This window comes from Heloderma suspectum, chromosome 10 (genome assembly GCF_057233095.1).
Source record: "Heloderma suspectum isolate Gila_16-S chromosome 10, 16-S_ref, whole genome shotgun sequence".
Taxonomy (NCBI): Eukaryota; Metazoa; Chordata; class Lepidosauria; order Squamata; family Helodermatidae; genus Heloderma; species Heloderma suspectum.
The window spans coordinates 1,350,201-1,368,749 of record NC_139467.1 but is presented as its reverse complement, the minus strand read 5'-3'; the positions used below and the strand labels follow the sequence as shown (position 1 = coordinate 1,368,749).

General features: G+C 55.8%; 3 protein-coding genes across 3 annotated transcripts in view; 2 read left to right on the top strand and 1 right to left on the bottom strand.

Moving 5' to 3' along the window:
- Window positions 1–3,033: 3,033 nt before the first annotated feature.
- On the bottom strand, window positions 3,034–10,152 carry BLVRB (biliverdin reductase B). Its single transcript, XM_084814486.1, has 5 exons — window positions 10,033–10,152; window positions 5,911–6,072; window positions 5,732–5,821; window positions 5,036–5,167; window positions 3,034–3,885 (listed from the first exon to the last, which is right to left on the bottom strand). Exons 1-5 carry the CDS (start codon window positions 10,115–10,117, stop codon window positions 3,722–3,724), a joined length of 633 nt encoding a protein of 210 aa, XP_084670612.1. The 5' UTR covers window positions 10,118–10,152; the 3' UTR covers window positions 3,034–3,721.
- LOC146337395 (uncharacterized) lies at window positions 10,116–17,160 on the top strand. The gene is made up of 3 exons (XM_084814437.1): window positions 10,116–10,202; window positions 10,555–11,983; window positions 13,802–17,160. Exons 1-3 carry the CDS (start codon window positions 10,116–10,118, stop codon window positions 13,828–13,830), a joined length of 1,545 nt encoding a protein of 514 aa, XP_084670563.1. The 3' UTR covers window positions 13,831–17,160.
- The window catches only part of SPTBN4 (spectrin beta, non-erythrocytic 4), an 82,294-nt gene continuing 74,843 nt past the window's right edge, over window positions 11,099–18,549 (top strand). The window contains exon 1 of the mRNA XM_084814487.1: window positions 11,099–11,189. The gene's annotated coding sequence lies outside the window, so the exon portion shown is untranslated. The remainder of the gene's footprint in view (window positions 11,190–18,549) is intronic.

The window sequence follows — 18,549 nt, the reverse complement described above, 5'->3', positions numbered from 1 at the left end:
CTCTTGACTTTAGATGTTGACAATGACATGCCCACCTCCTCAAGAGCATTCTTGACCTGGCTAGATGTTGTGAAAGGGTCCCTCTTCACCATGAGCAGAATCCTACGGTCATCCACTTTAGTTGTCTTCTGTGGTCTTCCAGGCCTTTTGCTGTTGCTGAGCTTGCCAGTTAATTCCTTCTTTTTCAGGATGTTCCAAACTGTTGTGTTGCCCACTCCCCATGTTTTTGCTATCTCTCTGATGGGTTTATGTTGTTTCCTCAGCCTAATGATGGCCTCCTTCACTCGCATGGACACCGCTTTGGACCTCATTTTGGGAGTTCCAGTGAACAGCTACCAAATGCAGATGTAACACTCAGAACCACCTCCAGGCCTTTTATCTGCTGGATTGGTCATGGGGTGCCCAGGAAACAGACCACCCCTGGCCATGCAGCTGCTTGTCAGCCATTCGTTCCATTACTTATGAGCCACCACCGATGGCGGGGTGGGTGTATGCCATTGGCTGTCCTTCCTGAATGGTTAGTGCCCCACGTTTGCCAAACCCCTTGAATTACAGCTGAAAGTCCTGACTTCACTCCCATCTGGGTGTGTTTCCTTTCAGCTTCAATGTGGTGGTGTACAGAGGCCACCTGCCAAAACAGTTATCCTTGTTCCAATATTTCTGGCCCTGACTGTATGTAAGCTGCTCAGGGAGCTTCTTTCGCTGAGGACTGCCATACAAATGCTTCAGATAAATAAACCTGACTGCCTTTGACTCCCAAAACAAAAACGAAGAGAAAGATACAAAACAGCTGTTCTTGGAGAGTTGCTGGGGTGGCAGAGGATGGAAGCATCAGAGGCGAGGCTGCGAGGAAGGGAACTACCAAGGAGACTGGCGGCTCCGGCCACAGCACAGCACAGCACAGCCAGCCAGGCAATAGAGCAGGCTGGCTGAGGCAGGGGGGATGCAGGTGCCAGGACAGCTGGGTGGGCTGCTTCTGCCGCAAGGCCTCCTGTGACTCCTGCCCCAGGCCGTGCGCCCCCCTGTGAGGAGAGCAGAAGGTGGCCTCCCGCAGGGCAGCACGTCCACCACCTGCCCCAGGTGCAGCCCGCGTTGCCTGGCTAGTGGCCTGTCACGGACAGAGACCTGCTTGGCCGGCAAACGAGGGCTTCCGATGGGCACAGCAGTGCCACAGCCGGCAGCCGGGCTGCCCCAGCTCTGCAGGCGGATGCTCTGCGTCTCCGCAAGGAGCGATGGGCTTGGCGTTGCCCGCCCAGGCCATCGCAGGCACCGTTTGCTCTGCCCAGGACAGAACAAGTGACACGCCAAGCAAGCCCTCCCCAGTGCCAAAGTGGCAGACGAGACCTGTGGAGCATTGGTGCTTCAGCGCTCCCCGCAGCCTCCCCCCTCTCTTCCTCCACCGGAGTCCTGTGTGGAGCCAAGGAGACACTCTGTCCACCAGTCCCTGAAAAGCCAAGGACGACCCTCACCATCTGACCGTTTTGGTTCTTTCAGTCTTGACCACGGCCCAACTGATTCACTGCACATGAGCCCCCCTGTGCTTTGGGACTTCCCCATTTGCTTCTCTGGGTTGGGGCAACTGCTGGCAACATCTTCTCCCTGACAATGCAGCATGGTTTGGACTGAACTGGCCCAGCTCAGTGCCTCCAGGGTCCTGAGCAGTGTTGCAGAGGGTGCTGTGGAGGGGGACACTCACACACAAGGGGAACCAACCACTTTAAAGGGAGCTTAACCACAATTACCGCCTAAAATAGTTTTAACTACTATTAGCATTCAGCTGCACGATGTCAGGGTGGACACGGAGCCCATAGAATCCCAGAGTAGTTCTGATTCTGAGGAAGAGCAGTCGCTCCTGGGAGAGGAGCGCGCTCCTCTTTCCCAGGACCAACAGCTGACGGAGATTCCTCCCACCAGCATTCCTAGCTTAGATAGCAGTCCAGGGAGTGACAGAGCACAGATAGCAGACTTGGTGGACGCGCGACGCCGACGCAGAGAGTGGCGCCAAATGGAGGGTGCAGAAAGGAGGCGTAGTGCCCGGTTGGCGCGCAAACAACGGCTGCGCCCAGAGGCTCCAAGGGAAAAGGGGAGGGACTCTCCCTAGTCCTTAAGTTCAGGGGTCTGCCAGTAATTCCCTTTCAAACGGGGACCAACTGTTCCAACTTAGGGCATAGGTACTGTGCTGCTCAGATCTAGCTGCAATCGGTATAGTTGTTAAGTTGTAAAAGAAGAATAAAGCTTTGAAAGGAATCCCTTTGTCTGTGTCTGGACTTGGCTACTGGATTAGACTGAGAGAGCCCTCCAAGGAGCCCTTGACACACAAAAAGTAGGCAACTACTTGTAATTGCTGCCCATCACTGCTCTCAGGGCATGCAGGACAGCCACCCAGGCCAGACCTGGTTCTGGACTGCAGTTGTTCTTATACCTCAACCTTCTACACCTTGCTGCCTTCCAGATGTTCTGGACTACAACTCCCAGCATTTCTGACCACTGGCCATGCTGGCTAGGGCTGATGGGAGTTAGAAGTCCAAAACATCTGGGCGACATCAGGTTGGGGATGGCTGCATTAGAAGGTCTTGAGATGTTTTTCTGTCTCTAGCAGCAAGCAAGCAAGGGCCTGTTGTTTTATGCCATTTCTCGGATTCCTCAGCCCTAGCTTGCTGGGGAACATGGGCAGGAGGGTCCTGCTTGTGGGTTTCCCATGGGCAGCTAGTTGGCCGCTGTGTGAACAGAATGCTGGGTTAGATGGACCCTTGGTCTGATCTGGCAGGGCTCTTCTTACATTCTTCAGTACAAAACAAACACAGTATTGCTTTGGAAGGTAACACAGGATTAAAAGTTACATCAGCCTTCCCCTAGCCTGGCGCCCTCCAGATGTATCTGATGTGAATTCCCATCAGCACCAGCTAGCATGGCCAAAGGTAGGGAAGGCCAGGACTTGCCATCCAAAACATTTGGAGGTTGGGGAAGGCTGCATTACATCCACACAACTTTCAGCTGGATCCAAGCAGTGACATCAGAATACAAAGTACCAAATAGGTCAAAATATATATTTTTACTTGATTGACTTCAAGTTACACAGAACTCTTCAGCAAGAAAGTTGGAATCAGATTCCCCAGCCATATGCAGAGCAAGGTTGCTTGTTAACATGAATACAAATATATTTAGCCACTTCCAATCCAATCCAAAACTTTTAGCACTTTGCATTGGTTGATCTTATTTAATACATTTATTAGTTGCTTTTCACGTAACTTTTCAAAGTGACTTACAAAAAGAATATGATAGACAGGTTCTAGCCATTTTGTTGTCAATCTGCCTGTACAGTTACGTGTAATTCTAAAACTTATGCACCGCTGCACCAAGGGGCTGCTGGGACTAAGCGAACAATGGCTTGTTGACTCGGCTCCCTCCCCGCAACATGCAGCAGCTTTGTTCCTTCCTTGCGGTGTGGCACAGGAGAAGGTTGCAGCCCAGAACCGCTGTGGAAGCACAGGGGGCAGGAGTGACACGCTCAGCTGTTTTTCAGTTCAGAAGAATGTTGCCAGGCAATGACAGTCACGTGACCTCCTGACGCAAAAGAAAGCTGGGCGGTCACTTCTCCACCGCCAGGGTTCACATGAATGGGAGAAAGGCCCTCGTTAGCATGGGGCGGGGGGGGGGGCAGATGGGTTGGTGAAGGCAGCGTCAGCCATGGAGAACTTCGCTTTGCGGATGAGGCAGGGGCTCATTTCTTCGGGTAGTGCCTGGAGAGGTAGACGTTCTTCCCGTCATACTCGGAAGTGGCCAAGCACTTGAGGAAGAAGTGCCCGAGGTCGTGCTTGGAAATGACTCTGGAGCCACTGGAGGTGTCCACAGTCACTGCGTAGTCACCTGTGAGTGGCTGGTCACCTGGAGGAGGAGGAGGGATGCTCAGATTAGAAAGCCAGATACCACATGTGAAAATAAAATGGGGCAAATGAGGGAACAAGCCAAGAGCCTCCCAAAGACTGTGGATGGAATGGAAACCCTTGGCTGGCAACAGTAGATACAGAAGTAAACATGGGAGTGGAAGAGATGAGGCCCGAAGGCTGAACACCTTTGCAGGCAGGCTGAGCAGTCACTGGCCTTTGACAAGCTCCAAGTGGTCCTCGAACATGGGAACATGCTCAGCATTCCCCTGAGCACAGCCGGAGTGGTCACACCGCCGAGAGTGGGACACTAGCCTTTCAGATCAAAGGGTACGGCTGACAGGCAGGGCTCAGCCCAGCACCGCTTTTCTCCAATGTTAGCCATTTGGTGTTACTTCCTCATGGAAATGTTTTTCTAGCCATTTTAATAGGGAGGAGAATGAAGCACATTCAGCAAGGCCCGGTTGTAACTACACTGGCTCTTAATTTAGTACTGGAAAGAGGGATTTACACTGGTAAAATACCACGTTAAGAGCCCTGTCAAATATGAATGCAAATGTATCCCAGAACAAGCAGATAGTAGAGTAACTTTGCGTATGCAGATGAGCAAACACTTTCTTTACGGGGGGTGGGGAGAGAAGGGAGTTCTGGATCTACTGGTGGATTTCTTGGTGATTTTGCAGTAGATCAGCAAGGACATCCAACTCCCAATTACTTAACAATAACAGCAAAAACGACTGTCCTCCCATGCCCTAAATTACACTGTGGAAAGGACGAATGCGTGGGGTCACCAGGCGCGGATGTTCTGTGCAAGGGAGCTCCATGTGGCTCTGGTGCGCAGAACAAATCCCCGGGCTCGGAATGCTTGGACTCTAAGCGCCTGTCTTTTGCACCAGTCCCTGGTGGGTGGATCCTGAGGGTGCAGCGAAGAAACAAAGCTGTGAGCCCGATGTCCACCTGCCCCCGCTGCACCCTCTGGCTCCCCCGCCCATCCAGGCACACCCCTCCTCCAAGCAGGCACGACCGCCAGACACTCCAGCCACGAGCCACTTCCCTGCATGCAGCCGAGGGGGCTGATGCTGTCCAGCGGCAGCCCCGCCCCAAGGCCAGGCCAGGGCGGGCTCTGGCAGCCCCACCACCACGTGCTGCACCTGCAATGTGGGGAGGCATGACGTAGACGCAGTCCAGCCCCGACTCCTTCAGGATCTGCTGCATGCGGATGTGGTCCTCTGTCACCGGCTGCAGCTTGGCGGGAACCTTGTCCAAATCCCACATCAGGAAGGCTGCAGAGTGAGAAAGGGAGTGGCACCTGCGTGCTGGTTTCTGCTTTAAGAATAGTTAAGGGGCCTCAAGGATTCCCGGCTGAAATGCAGGCACCACATTCCTTTGCATCCCAAGTCTCCCTGTGACCCCACCCCTCACTGCTAGACTTCACCCCCCCGCTCCGAGCCCTCACCCCTCAAGCAACAGTTGCTTGCCTTGCCCCACTCTAACCATTAGTCCCATGTGCTTTAGCTCCACTCCAGCGTCCACCCGCCCAAGCGGCTGCTGCCAGAACAAGCTGCAGGCCCCGTGGGAATGAGCTGTGGGATGGGGCTCCCAATCCCTTGGGCTCACGATGCAGGATGCTCCTCCAAAGTGGCCTTCTGCTGCGCCTGAGCCGGGGTCTTTCTAGCCCAGAGCTGTGGACGCTGATGGCCAGCAGTGGCTCTCCAGGGCCTCCGCAGGGATCTTTCTGACCTGCTCCCGGGATCCAGCCCTCTGGTGTGCCAGGCGTGCCCGTGCTCCGCCCTGAGCCCCCCCCTCCCCCAGCCGCACAGGCTTTGACACGCTTCGGAGGAGCTGACCTGACAGGCAAACGACCACTTTGCGGATGCCGTGAGACTTCATGGCGGCCACAATGTTCCGGGTGCCTTCAGACATCATCGTGGTGGGACCTGGCAGGAGGGAGAGGAAGGAGGGAAGTCAGGAGAGCGGTGGCTGCAGACTGGGGAGGGAGCTGGGGAGGAGATGAAGCCCCACGTACTGAGGTCATTGCGGGTGCCCAGGATGACGATGACGGCATCCTGCCCTTGCACCGCTCGGTCGACGTCCCCCAGGTTCAGCACGTCTCCCACCACCACCTGTGCCGGATGCAGCTCCGGGGGCAGCCGTATTGGGTCTCGCACCAGCACAGTCACCTGGTAACCTGGGAAGAGAGAGGCAGAGAGTGGCCTGTTGAGGGTAGGCGGCCTGGTGGGGCTGAAAGTGGGACCTGCAGAGAGCCAAGGGGCTCCTCTAGGGAGGGCTCCAAGCCCAGCAGCTGCGTCCTGGAAGGGGACTTGCGCAGTGGGTCCTTTGGGGAGAATGAAGTGCTGGAGCTCCAACAAGCTTAGACCTTTGCTAGGCGAAGAAAGGCTCCCTTTTGTTCACCTGGCACCCAACTTTCATGGGTGACCTCAAGGTCAAGATTTTCAAGAAAGGGAGAGAAATGTCTCCCCACGCCCCCATAGTGCGTTTTGTAATGTTAGCAGCCCCTCTCACCCCCTCTTCACGTGTACTTTTTTGTAAATTGCTTAGAACAGCTCTTAGAACGGCTTAGGAGGGAAGTTGCTCTAAGCCACGTGATCGTTTTGGCTGCGTGTTGTGTTTCTTCTCTACGAGATTCTTTTTGAGGTGGTGCAACCAAGTTTTCTGCTGTTCCTCCTCCCCTTATTGGATCATAGAATCATAGAATAGTAGGGTTGGAAGGGGCCTACAAGGCCATCGAGTCCAACCCCCTGCTCAATGCAGGAATCCAAGTCAGAGCATCCCTGACAAATGGCTGTCCAGCCTCGTCTTAAAGGCCTCCAGTGTGGGAGAGCCCACCACCTCCCCAGGTAATTGATTCCATTGCCGTATTGCTCTGACACTCAGGAAGTTTTTCCTGATGTTCAGCCGGAATCTGGCTTCCTGTAACTTGAGCCCATTATTCCGTGTCCTGCACTCTGGGATGATCAAGAAGAGATCCTGGCCTTCTTCTCTGTGACAACCTTTCAAGTACTTGAAGAGTGCTATCATATCTCCCCTCAGTCTTCTCTTCTCAAGGCTAAACATGCCCAGTTCTTTCAGTCTCTCTTCATAGGGCTTTGTTTCCAGTCCCCTGATCATCTTTGTTGCCCTCCTTTGAACCCTCTCCAGCTTGTCTGCATCCTTCTTAAAGTGTGGTGCCCAGAACTGGACACAGTACTCCAGATGAGGCCTAACCAGTGCTGAGTAGAGGGGAACTAGTACTTCCCGGGATTTGGAAGCGATGCTTCTATGAATGCAGCCCAAAATAGCATTTGCCTTTTTTGCAGCCACATCACATTGTTGGCTCATATTCAGCTTGTGATCGACGACAATTCCAAGATCCTTCTCGCTCGTAGTGTGGTTGAGCCACGTATCCCCCATCTTGTAACTGTGCATTTGGTTTCTTTTTCCTAGGTGCAGAACTTGGCATTTGTCCCTATTAAATGCCATTCTGTTGTTTTCTGCCCAGCACTCCAGTCTATCCAGATCACTTTGAATTTTGTTTCTGTCTTCCAAAGTATTAGCTATCCCTCCCAATTTTGTGTCATCTGCAAATTTGATCAGCATTCCCTGCACCTCCTCCTCCAAGTCATTAATAAAAATGTTGAAGAGCACTGGGCCCAGGACTGAGCCCTGCGGTACCCCACTCGTTACCTCTCCCCAGCTTGAGAAGGTCCCATTGATAAGCACTCTTTGAGTCCGATTCTGTAGCCAACTGTGGATCCACATGATCGTTGTTTCATCTAGCCCACTTTGAGCTAGATGAAACAACATCTAGCTCGTCACGAGGATCCTCGTGACATCTGATGGCCCCACAGCCTTCCTGGCTGCTGACATCTCCTGCTTCTAGGACAACCTTCCCCAAGCTGGCACCTCCAGGTGGGGATAATGGGAATTGTTATCCAACACATCTGGAGGGCAGCAGATTGGCGAAGGCTGTTCCGGGGTATTTAAGTACACGGTTTGCTCTTTTCTTCTAAATATGTATTTAGCCATTTGCTCCTCAAATTTTGTCTTGGCTTGTTTTGAGAGAAGTCCATGCATTTAAGAAATAAAGTGCAAACCAAATATTACACCTGTACATTTGGTCTGGCAAAGTTTGTGGTCTTTTAAAAATTACTTTCACTCTGGTATGTCATTCTTCTACTTGGTAAGGGAAGTCTTTTCCCCTCTTACTGCTCCCTTGACTTTGCTATTTAACCACACTGGCATCCTTCTGGACTTGTTTTGCCTTTTCTGATCTGCGCCACACATTACACGAGTTCTTTTATAGTCATTTTAAAGGAATTTGCCCCTCCTAAATGGCACCTTTCAACTAATCCTCTTTATTATTGAGAAAACTCTCCTTTTGAAACCAAATAGGGCTGTGTTGGACTTCCTTGGCAAGTCCCCTCTCGCATGGATGTTGAATGTGATAGCACTATGGTCACTGCTTCCATGCAGTCTAACACCACTTAAGTGTTGTGCTGGATCCCAGGCCCGGCTTTGTATGAAATCAAGTGCCACCTCTCCCCTCACTGGTTCCATGATTTAACGGTTCCAAAGGACAATCATTAATTGCATTTCAAAGTGTTGGGCAGGAGCCCAGACCAAAGGCCAATCCTACGGCCCACTACAAGAGAGGAAAGCCACCAGGTGCAGAACCCTCATAACAGCGCCTCTTCACAAGTGGGTGCTGGCAGACCAGTGGAACAGAACATGCAAGATGCTGCACTGGAACGGGAACAAGCACTTGGTACAAGGCACGATGTGGGCAGGAGAGAGAGAGGAGGGTGGCAGTGGCAGGACCAGAGCACAAACCTCTCTGAGTTTGCAGGACCAACCCATTCGCCCCCAGAGAACAGGGTAACCTAAGCAGACCACAGGATCCTCCCCAGCTTGTACTGGTCTAAACAATGACGCAGCAGCTCCCTGCAGCCACCCAGGGGATCAAGCAGAAGGATTCTTGCCAAAGGTTCCCCATAAGAAGAAATGGGTTTAGCAAGATCTGATCAAGCCAAACAAGGGCCTCCCACCCGCCCGGTTCTCGTAATGGCCCAGTTTCCGTAACTGTATTGCACAAAGGGGGAAACGTCTATGGAGCCCCCCCTCTCTGACAGCCAGAAACTGCATTCAAGGCCCTCTTCAGCTGACATGGCTTTAGAAGGCCAAAGAGAGCAAAGCGGGTGGGATAGCCCAGCCACCCACCAGTAAGTCGCCAAAGGAATTGCCACCAAGTCGGGGACACTCTTGGTTCAAGAAGCACTCCAAATCCAGCGTGGCTCTCCCAACTTGTGATTGCTAGCAGGACTGGCCTTTCCTGGGTTCATCCCTCAAAGCACAAGGGTTAATCCACACAGGCCGAGACCAAGCATGCTTGTCTCGGCTGGACAGCTGGTGTGCCATCCCCAGCCCCACCCCACCCCACCCCACCGCCTTGGCCCTCCCCGATAAGGCCACCCGCTCTTTATCTCTGCAGCTCACAGGGCTGGTCCAGCTGCATGCACGGGGAGGCGCCTCAGGGTGAGTGCAGAAGGGATCGCAGCGGGTAGACCTTTCACCCCGCCTCCCCTCCCGTGTCATACTGTGTTGAAGGGTGTGCATATGCGTGGATACGGGTTAGCAAGCAGCTTCTGCTCCTCGCCAGAAACCGCCTTCGTCAGTGCTCTCTCTGCCAAAGCCTACTTTGCAGGGCTGTCACTAGAAGAATGAGAGTTGCAGAGCACTTTGTACATTTATTTCACGCGCCGGGGGTGGAGAGTTATAAATAAAATCTCACTAGGTTGGGAACTTGACACCCAGACGAGCTTCGTTCGGTCTCCCCCGCCCCGGCCCTGATCCCGCTAGACAGAGGCAAATGCCACCCCCACCCGTAAGCCGTCCTTGTGGGCGACTCGGGGTCCAGCGAGCAGCGTCACCGGCCTCAAGGTGGCGACAGCCCCGGCCTGGCTGGCGTGCGGCTGGGCTCGCTCGCGACCCCCGGAGTCCCTGGCGCTGCTGGCGCGCCTTCCAGGCCCGGCAGCGCATCTTGGACGGGCGGATCCCCCTTGCCTTCTCCACACCTCGGCGGGAGACGCCCCTTCCCCACCCTGCTCCCGAGTCCACACTCGCCTGGGGCGCTTCGCCCCCCCCAGCTCACCAGCCTCGATGGCTTGCGCCAGGGTGGCCAGGCCGGTCATGCCGGTGGCGCCGAAAATGGCGATCTTCTTGCAGGCTGCAGCCATGCCGGCCTCACGCGCTCCGTCGCCGCCTGCACAGCATAGTCCAGCCTTGGAGCGAGCCCCTCCGCCCGGAGCTCCGCCCGGGGAGGCAGGGCCGAGGGCGGCGCGTCGAGGCTCCGCCGACAGGCCGCTCGCCCCCTGCAGGCGGATAGAACCCGAGAGGCGCGGTCGTCGGCTTCCCAGCGAGTAAACCCAAGACCGGTCGTGTCGGCCGCTCTGCCTGCCCCGCCCCGGCGGCGCCGAGCCGGGCAGGAGAACGACTGAGGCGGGGCTCAGCCTCGGCGTTCCGGGGCGGCGCCCAAAGCACGCTTCAAAATACGTCCAGGGGCGCGCTCTGCCTTCGTGGGAAAGCGCCCCACCGCAGGAAGGGCGCCAGAGAAGGGGCAACCCTGGCAGGGAGCCCCCCCGCTAGGGGTCCCCATTAGCCTTCCTGCACCCAGCGCGGAGGGTGGCCCGATGGTTTGCCCCTGTGCCTTCCGCAGCCACCGCCTGCGCTCCAGATCAAGCGCGCCGGCGAAGCTTTTCCCACCATTGCGCTGCTGCTAGGGAGATGCTTCTTCGGCTCCATTTCTGCACGCTGGGTCGCCGGTAAACGCCCAGGAGCAGCGCCGGAGGAAAAACGTTGGCAGCCCTCCGCTCTCCCGAGCTTTGGGCGGGGAGGTCACCGCGAGGGTCCCTGGGATATACGTCCCGCCACGCGAGGGAAGCCCGCCGGCGGGCGCGGGCTCGATGCCCTGCGCGCCACTTGCTCGTCTGAAGCGTGTCCAAGCGCGGCTCGTGCTGTGGCTCTTCCGCCCGGAACGGGAGAAGCCAGGACGTGGTGGGGAGGCCCAGCAGCGGGACAACACCCCTCCGGCTCGGGAGCAGGCGAGGGGACGCTTTCCTCGGCGCCCCCCGCCCGCCCGCGCAAGCCCGCTGGGCTGCCGCTTCCGCGGCCTCGTCCAGTGCCCAGCGCGCTCCAGAAACCCTCAGCCAGGGAGAGGCCCGCATGGGTCGCATCGCGCGGGGAGACACGCTGCTTGCCTGGAAGGCCGCGACCGGAAGCCAGTCCGCGCCGCGGCGAAGGGCGCCGCAGGTATTCGCGGGGGGGCGGCCTTCGCGGGCTCCATTGCGGACGAAGCGGAGCGACGAAGAGTCCCGTGCGCCCCGTGGCTGGCCTCCCTCCGGGCCCGCGAAGGGAAGAACCCCGCCCGCCCTCCTTCCCTGTGCCCGGGCCGCTGGCTCCCCGGGGCCGACGCGGCCGCGCATCCCGGGGCGAAGGGGGGTCCGTGGGCCAGGCGTCGCTGCCAGCCGCCCCCGTGAAAGAGCCGCGCCCCCCCCGCGCCCTCCTCCTCCGGTGGGGCCCTCTCAGAAGCCGCGGGTGCGCCGCCGGAGCCCGCCAGCCGAGGCAGGGGACGGGCAGCCCGTGGGCCCGCGAGCAGCGAAAGGGCCGGCCAAGGCGGCCGCTCGGCCGGAGCGCCCCCGCGCGCAGCCTGGTCCAGGGCGGGCGCTCCCCGCCCCTTCCTCCGAGCCCCCTCCCGCAGCCTGGCGGCGCGCAGCTTGAGCGGCGGCGCCCTCCTCGGCTGGCGCTGCGCGCTTGTGCGAAGGGAGGGCGAAGCCGCCGCCGCCGCCGCCCTTCCGCGCCCCCCTGGAAAGCGGCCCTGCGGAGGCGGGCAGGGCCCCCTCCGTTGCCTGCCCGGGCTGGGAGGGCCGGAGCGGCGCGCCTGGATTGGCTGCCAGGCCAGGACGGGGTGGTGCGGCCGAGCGGGGGGCGCTGGCAGAGCTGGGCTGCGCTGGGCTCGGCCGGCGGCCCCGCCCGCATCCGCGAAAAGGCTCGCCGCCGGCATCCCCCAGCCCGCCGGGCAGGCGGCGCCCCAGGCGCGGAGCCAGGTAAGCCGCGCCTGCTGCGCATCGCGGCGGGGGCCGGGCCGGGCCGGGCCGGGCAGCGCGGGCTGCAGCGCGGGCCTCTCGGCCGGCCCTGGCGCTTCCGCCCGAAGGAGCCAGAGCCGCCAAAGCCCCTGTGGTTGCGGGGGGGGGGCGCTCCGGGGGGGCAGCAGGGCTGGATCAGGGAGGCCCCCGCCGTTGAATCTCTGAAGGCGCCACTCGGGCCCAAGAGGAGGGAGACCCAGAGGGCAGGGGCAGGGCTGGCTGCGGCACAGATCCGGCCCCCCAGAGCAACGGGGTGGCGGGGGGGGGGGGCTCGGATGAGAGGCTGCTCTGCATGCCCGAGGCCGGAAAGGGAGCCGGCCAGCGCCTTCTCCAGGGCTTGGGGGCAGAAGCAGTGGTGTGCGTGTCCCTTCTGGGGGCCAAGAAAGGTCAGGGAAGCCCTTTCTCTCCTGCCCAGCTGCAAAAGGCAGAAGGGCCTGGTTTGGTTCCGCTGGTCCGGCCTCTGCCCTTGGCCCTAGCCTGGCAGGATTGGTGCACAGTCTGTGTGACAGCACCACCTGCAGCCTTCCAGCTGCTGTGAAACCTCCACCAGGCCAAGGAAGCCATGCCCCCAAATGGTGGTGATAAGAGAGGCCTGGAGCGGAGAAGGACTCTGCATGGGCCAGAGGGTGCTCCCTCGCCGAAGGTGGAGGGACTGAGCAGGAATCTCCCCCCCCATTGCCCCTGTGCTGCCCCCAGGGGCGAAGAGCTACCCTTCTCTCTTGCACACACTGCCCGCTCTGAGCCTCTGCTCTCTCCCTCCGTGTACCGGTCACTGCTAGTGCACGTCTAATTTGTATGCTCCTGAATTACCCATCTGGCTGGCAAACACGAAGGGCCCAATTTACCAGGACGTTCTGCTCAGGCCTCATGGACATGAATGGGACCCCAGCTGCATCCTTGTGTGGTCCTCATTGATTTCAGTGTGGTCTGCATGGGAGAACATCCTGGTGAATCGTGCCCCAGGTTTCTTCCTTAGGCCCAGATATAACAGCTTTGCGACTTCAGCATTTAAAATGCTGAGCTTCAAAATCTGAACATAGAATCATAGAATAGTAGGGTTGGAAGGGGCCTACAAGGCCATTGAGTCCAACCCCCTGTTCAGTGCAGGAATCCAAGTCAGAGCATCCCTGACAGATGGCTGTCCAGCCTCGTCTTGAACGCCTCCAGTGTGGGAGAGCCCACCGCCTCCCTAGGTCACTGGTTCCATTGTCGAATTGCTGTAACAGTTAGGAAGTTTTTCCTGATGTTCAGCTGGAATCTGGCTTCCTGTCACTTGAGCCCATGATTCCGTGTCCTGCACCCTGGGATGATGGAGAAGAGATCCTGGCCTTCCTGTCTGTGACAAGCTTTCAAGTACTTGAAGAACGCCATCATATCTCCCCTCAGTCTTCCCTTCTCAAGGCTAAACATGCCCAGTTCTTTCAGTCTCTCTTCATAGGGCTTTGTTTCCCGTCCCCTGATCATCTTTGTTGCCCTCCTCTGAACCCTCTCCAGTTTGTCTGCATCCTTCTTAAAGTGCGGTGCCCAGAACTGGACACAGTACTCCAGATGAGGCCTAACCAGTGCTGAGTAGAAGAGAACTAGTACTTTCCGGGATTTGGAAGCGATGCTTCTATGAATGCAGCCCAAAAGAGCATTGGCCTTTTTTGCAGCCACATCCCATTGTTGGCTCATATTCAGCTTGTGATCGACAACAATTCCAAGATCTTTCTCGCTTGTAGTGTTGTTGAGCCACGTATCTCCCATCTTGTAACTGTGCATTTGGTTTCTTTTTCCTAGGTGCAGAACGTGGCATTTCTCCCTATTAAATGTCATTCTGTTGTTTTATGCCCAGTGCTCCAGTCTATCAAGATCACTTTGAATTTTGTTTCTGTCTTCCAAAGTCTTAGCTATCCCGCCCAATTTGGTGTCATCTGCAAATTTGATCAGCATTCCCTGCACCTCCTCCTCCAAGTCATTCATAAAAACGTTGAAGAGCACTGGGCCCAGGACTGAGCTCTGCGGTACCCCACTCGTTACCTCTCCCCAGTTGGAGAAGGTCCCATTGAGAAGCACTCTTTGAGTCCGATTCTGTAGCCAACTGTGGATCCACCGGATCGTTGTTTCATCTAGCCCACTTTGAGTAGTTTACTCATCAGGATATCATGGGGCACTTTGTCGAAAGCTTTGAGGAAGTCGTGGTATATGATGTCCACAGCATTCCCACGGTCCACAAGGGATGTAACTTGATCAAAAAATGAGATCAGATTCGTCTGGCAGGACTTGTTTTTGACAAATCCATGTTGGCTTCAAGTAATCATGGCATTGTTGTCAAGGTGCTTCCAGTTGGATTGCTTGATCATCTGCTCCAGACTTTTCCCAGGGATTGATGTCAAACTGACTGGTCTGTAGTTCCCAGGTTCCTCCTTTTTGTCCTTTTTGAAGATAGGGACAACATTAGCCCTCCTCCAGTCATCTGGCACTTCCCCCGTCCTCCATGATTTCTCAAAGAGAATAGACAGCGGTTCTGAGAGTTCTTCTGCCAGTTCCTTTATGACTCTAGGATGCAGTTCATCTGGCCCTGGAGATTTGAACTCATTCAAAGTAATGAGGTGTTCCTTGACCATATGCCTGTCGATCTCAAGCTGCAATCCTGCTCCTTCAGCCTGTACTTCGCCTTTGCCAGGGGGGTCATAGACCCTCTTTTGGGAGAAGACTGAGCCAAAGTAGGAATTGAGCACCTCTGCCTTTTCTTTGTCATCTGTTATCGTTTTGCCATCCTTATTTAATAGCTGAACCACCATTTCTTTCCTCTGCCTTTTACTATGCACGGAGCTGAAGAAAGCCTTTTTGTTGTGCTTAGCATCCCTCGCTAACCTCAGCTCGTTCTCAGCTTTAGCCTTCCTGACGCCATCCCTGCAATTCTGTGCTATCTGCCTGTACTCTTCCTTTGTTACTTGGCCTTCTTTCCACTTCCTATATGTGTCCTTTTTTGTTTTCAGGTCATCCCTGAGCTTTTTGTGAAGCCACATTGGCTTCTTCTGTTGTCTTCCACCTTTTCTTCTTGTTGGAATTGTTTGTAATTGTGCTTTGGGAATTTCCTTTTTTAAAAGCTCCCACCCAGCTGGGACTCCTTTTCTCGTTAGCATCGCTTGCCATTGTTCTGAGTTTATTAAAATCCTCTTTCCTAAAATCCAGGGTAAGCGTTTGACTACACTCGGCTTTTGCTTCCCTTAGAACCAAGAACTCAAGTACAACGTGGTGGCTTTCCTCCAGAGTTCCTGTGACTGCTACTTTATCCACTAAGTCATCTCTGTTGGTTAGGATCAAGTCAAGGATAGCCGATCCTCTAGTTCCTTCCTCTACTTTCTGTAGGAGGAAGTGATCCGCCACACAAGTCAGGAATTTCCTGGAGGGGCTATGTTTTGCAGAATTTGTCTCCCAACACATATCGGGGAATTGAAGTCCCCCATTACTACTACATCATGCTTCCTTAAAACATTGGCTATTTGCTTTTCAAAAGTTTCTTCCTCGTCTTCTCCTTGGTTGGGTGGCCGGTAGTAGACTCCGACCACCAGGTTCCTTTTATTCTTTGCTCCATTGATTTTGATCCAGATGCTCTCGATGGGGCTACCAAGCTCATCCTCCTGTATTTCTGTGCAGAGATATGTCTTTTTCACATGCAGTGCAACCCCACCTCCCTTTCTGTTCCTCCTGTTCTTTTTGAAGAAGTTATATCCTTCAGTTGCTGTATTCCAGTCATGAGAGTCATCCCACCAAGTCTCAGTTCTACCTATCAAGTCATAATTTCCCTCCTGTATTAAGAGTTCAAGTTCGTTCTGTTTGTTTCCCATACTCTGGGCATTAGTGTATAGATATCGAAGACCATGTGCTTCATAGTCTGGCTTTCTTCCTACATGTGTCTGAAGACTATTACTGGGCGCTATCAGAGCTGTTCTCTCCATTGCAGTGCATGCGCCTACGTCCATCGTTACCTCCAACATTACATCTCCCTTCCCCGTAGGATTCAGTTTAAAGCCCTCCTGATGAAGTTCTTCATGCTGTGGCCAAACACATTCTTCCCATCCTTTGTGAGGCGCAACCCATCCCTTGCCAACAGCCCATCTTCCAGGAAGAATAGCCCATGGTCCCAGAATCCATATCTCTCTCGTTGGCACCACCTTCATAGCCAGTCGTTCACCCGAAGTATTTTTTGTTCCCTTTCTATCCCTCTTCTCACTACTGGAAGGATGGATGAGAAAACTATCTGGGCCCCAAAGTTCTTGAGTTTCCTTCCCAAAGCTTCAAAGTCTGATGTGATCTCTTTGTAGCTCCACTTGGCGGTATCATTTGTTCCCACATGGCTGAGAAGAAAGGGATCCCTGTCAGTGGGCTTTATGAGTGCAGGCAACCCTTCAGTCACGTCTCTAATCCGTCCTCCTGGGAGACAACATACCTGGCGAGTCCACGGGTCTTCGCGACATACTTGGGTCTCGATCCCACGCAGCAAGGAGTCTCCCACTACTACCACTCTTCTCTTCTTGTTGTTGTAGGCCTGGGTTTCATCGCCTCTGTTTAACTGACCTTCAGCCTCTTGCCCCCTCTCATGCAGGTTCCCCTGTGATTCTTCCTCTGCAGGCAACATCCTCTCCAGTCTCATCCGCAAGTACCTGGAATCGGTTCCACAGCTCCACTGCTTCCACTGGTGCAGAGTGGCGGCCAGTTCTTCTTCTCCTAACTGTCACCCTTTTCCAAGGAGTATCCTCTACTCCATTTTTCTTCACCTCAGCATTTCCCACTGCCTCATCTTGCTGTTGCTCTTCAAGCTTCTGGTCTTCCCTTTGCTGCTGTAGTTTCCCCATTCTGTCCAAGAACGCTTCGTGTTCTCTTATTCCCCGGAGGGTCGACAGTCGCCGCTCCAGTCCACTTACTTTTTCTTCCAGCAGCGTGATCAACTGGACTTGTTGCAGGTGTAGGCCACGTTGTTCTCAGGCAAGAAAACAAACGTTACACACACCTTGCAGGTCACCACCACTGGAGAGTCCTGTCCTTCCATTGCCTCTTTTCCCTTTTTGTGTCTAGCCTTGTGATTGTTCTAGACTAGCCTGTGCCTGCTCCTCTACTCAGTAGAGGTTAAAAGCAGAGTCCCACTGGTGTGGCTAGCGACACGCCAGACTCCACAGCCTGGCACGCTGCACGGGTGGCCGTGTGCAATGGCTGTCTCGGCCTCCAATCTCCCCCTGTAAAGCAGAGACATGGCAGCCGCCTGCCCAACAAGGCTGCACTGTGTGGAGGGGCGCGATGCCACAGCCTCTGTGGCCACCCTGTGGGTTCCCTGGAGGCCTGCGGTGCGCTGCTTTGGGGAACGGGATGCTGGACGTGACAGCCCCTTGGCTGAGCCAGCCTGGGCCATCCGTGTGTTCTTGCCGGAAAGCAGGTTGGGCAGAGAGCTTTGGCAAATTCGCAAGAGGGGAGCCCTCCCGGCTAGCCGGAGCACTTTGGAGTCATGCAGAGCTCAAAGGCGCCGCGTCTGGTGGCAGGAAGTGGGATTCCATGACTGGCAGCCAGTGGCTGTGGGGGTCCCTGCCCTGCACGTGGCGCCTCCCGGGGGTGGCGCCCACAGGCAGTCGGTGCCAGCCTCTGGCTTCTGGGTGCACAAGGGCGGGGCGGGCCAGGCTGCTCAGGGCTACTGGCAGGGCGGCCTCTCCACTGGGCTCTCTGGCCAGCAGCTGGGGAGTGGGAGGATCCCTGCTTGCCAGGGACAGGGGCACCTCTGCCTTGCTTAGCACCATCCTTTCCTTGGCTGTGGGTCTGGAACTGGCACATCTATCCGTGAACTCTGTGCTTGGCAGAGTGAGCACTAGTCCCCTTTGAGGTTGCCGCTTCAGGCCTCAGGGAGTGTGCTGGCCAGCAAGAGACATAGGACACTGCCATGAGAAGGGCAGAAACTGTGGGGAAGGGTGAGCACACCCAGAAGGTGCGCCTTGACCCACCTGTGGTCTTAGCCCAGGGAGGGGAGAGGCAGGCTGCACCTTCTGTTTCCCCCAGATGGCTGAGCAGCTCCCTTCCTGTGCTTTTGGGGAGGGAGCCCAGATGGGTGGCTTCTGCGTTGCCTGGAGGAAGAGAAGCGGGAAGTCCTTGTTCTGGCCCACTTCATGGAGATGGAGATGGAGCAGGGAGGGATCTCTAGAAGGAAGGCGGATCCCTTCTCCCTCTCCCGGTGTGCCTTACTAACCTTTCCTCCTTTTCCCCTCCATGCTGCATTTGCCACACCACTGTTCTGTGTGCGCTGGGGCTGATGTCCCTGCGGTGCTTGCTTGTGGGCTGCTCCTCATAGAGGGGCTTCCTTGCCCTTTGCTCGCATTCAGTGCTACAGGTCTGGTGACCAAGGCTGGGCAACTCCCTGCCACAGGATGGTGTACACACAGCAAGGGCATCGAGAGTGCATCAGCCCTTGGATGTGGTACGCGTCCTCACAAAATGCTTTCTGGGTTGTGGAGGGGCTGTGTGCTTTGGGACTCCATGGGAACGCTTCACTCGGCTGACAG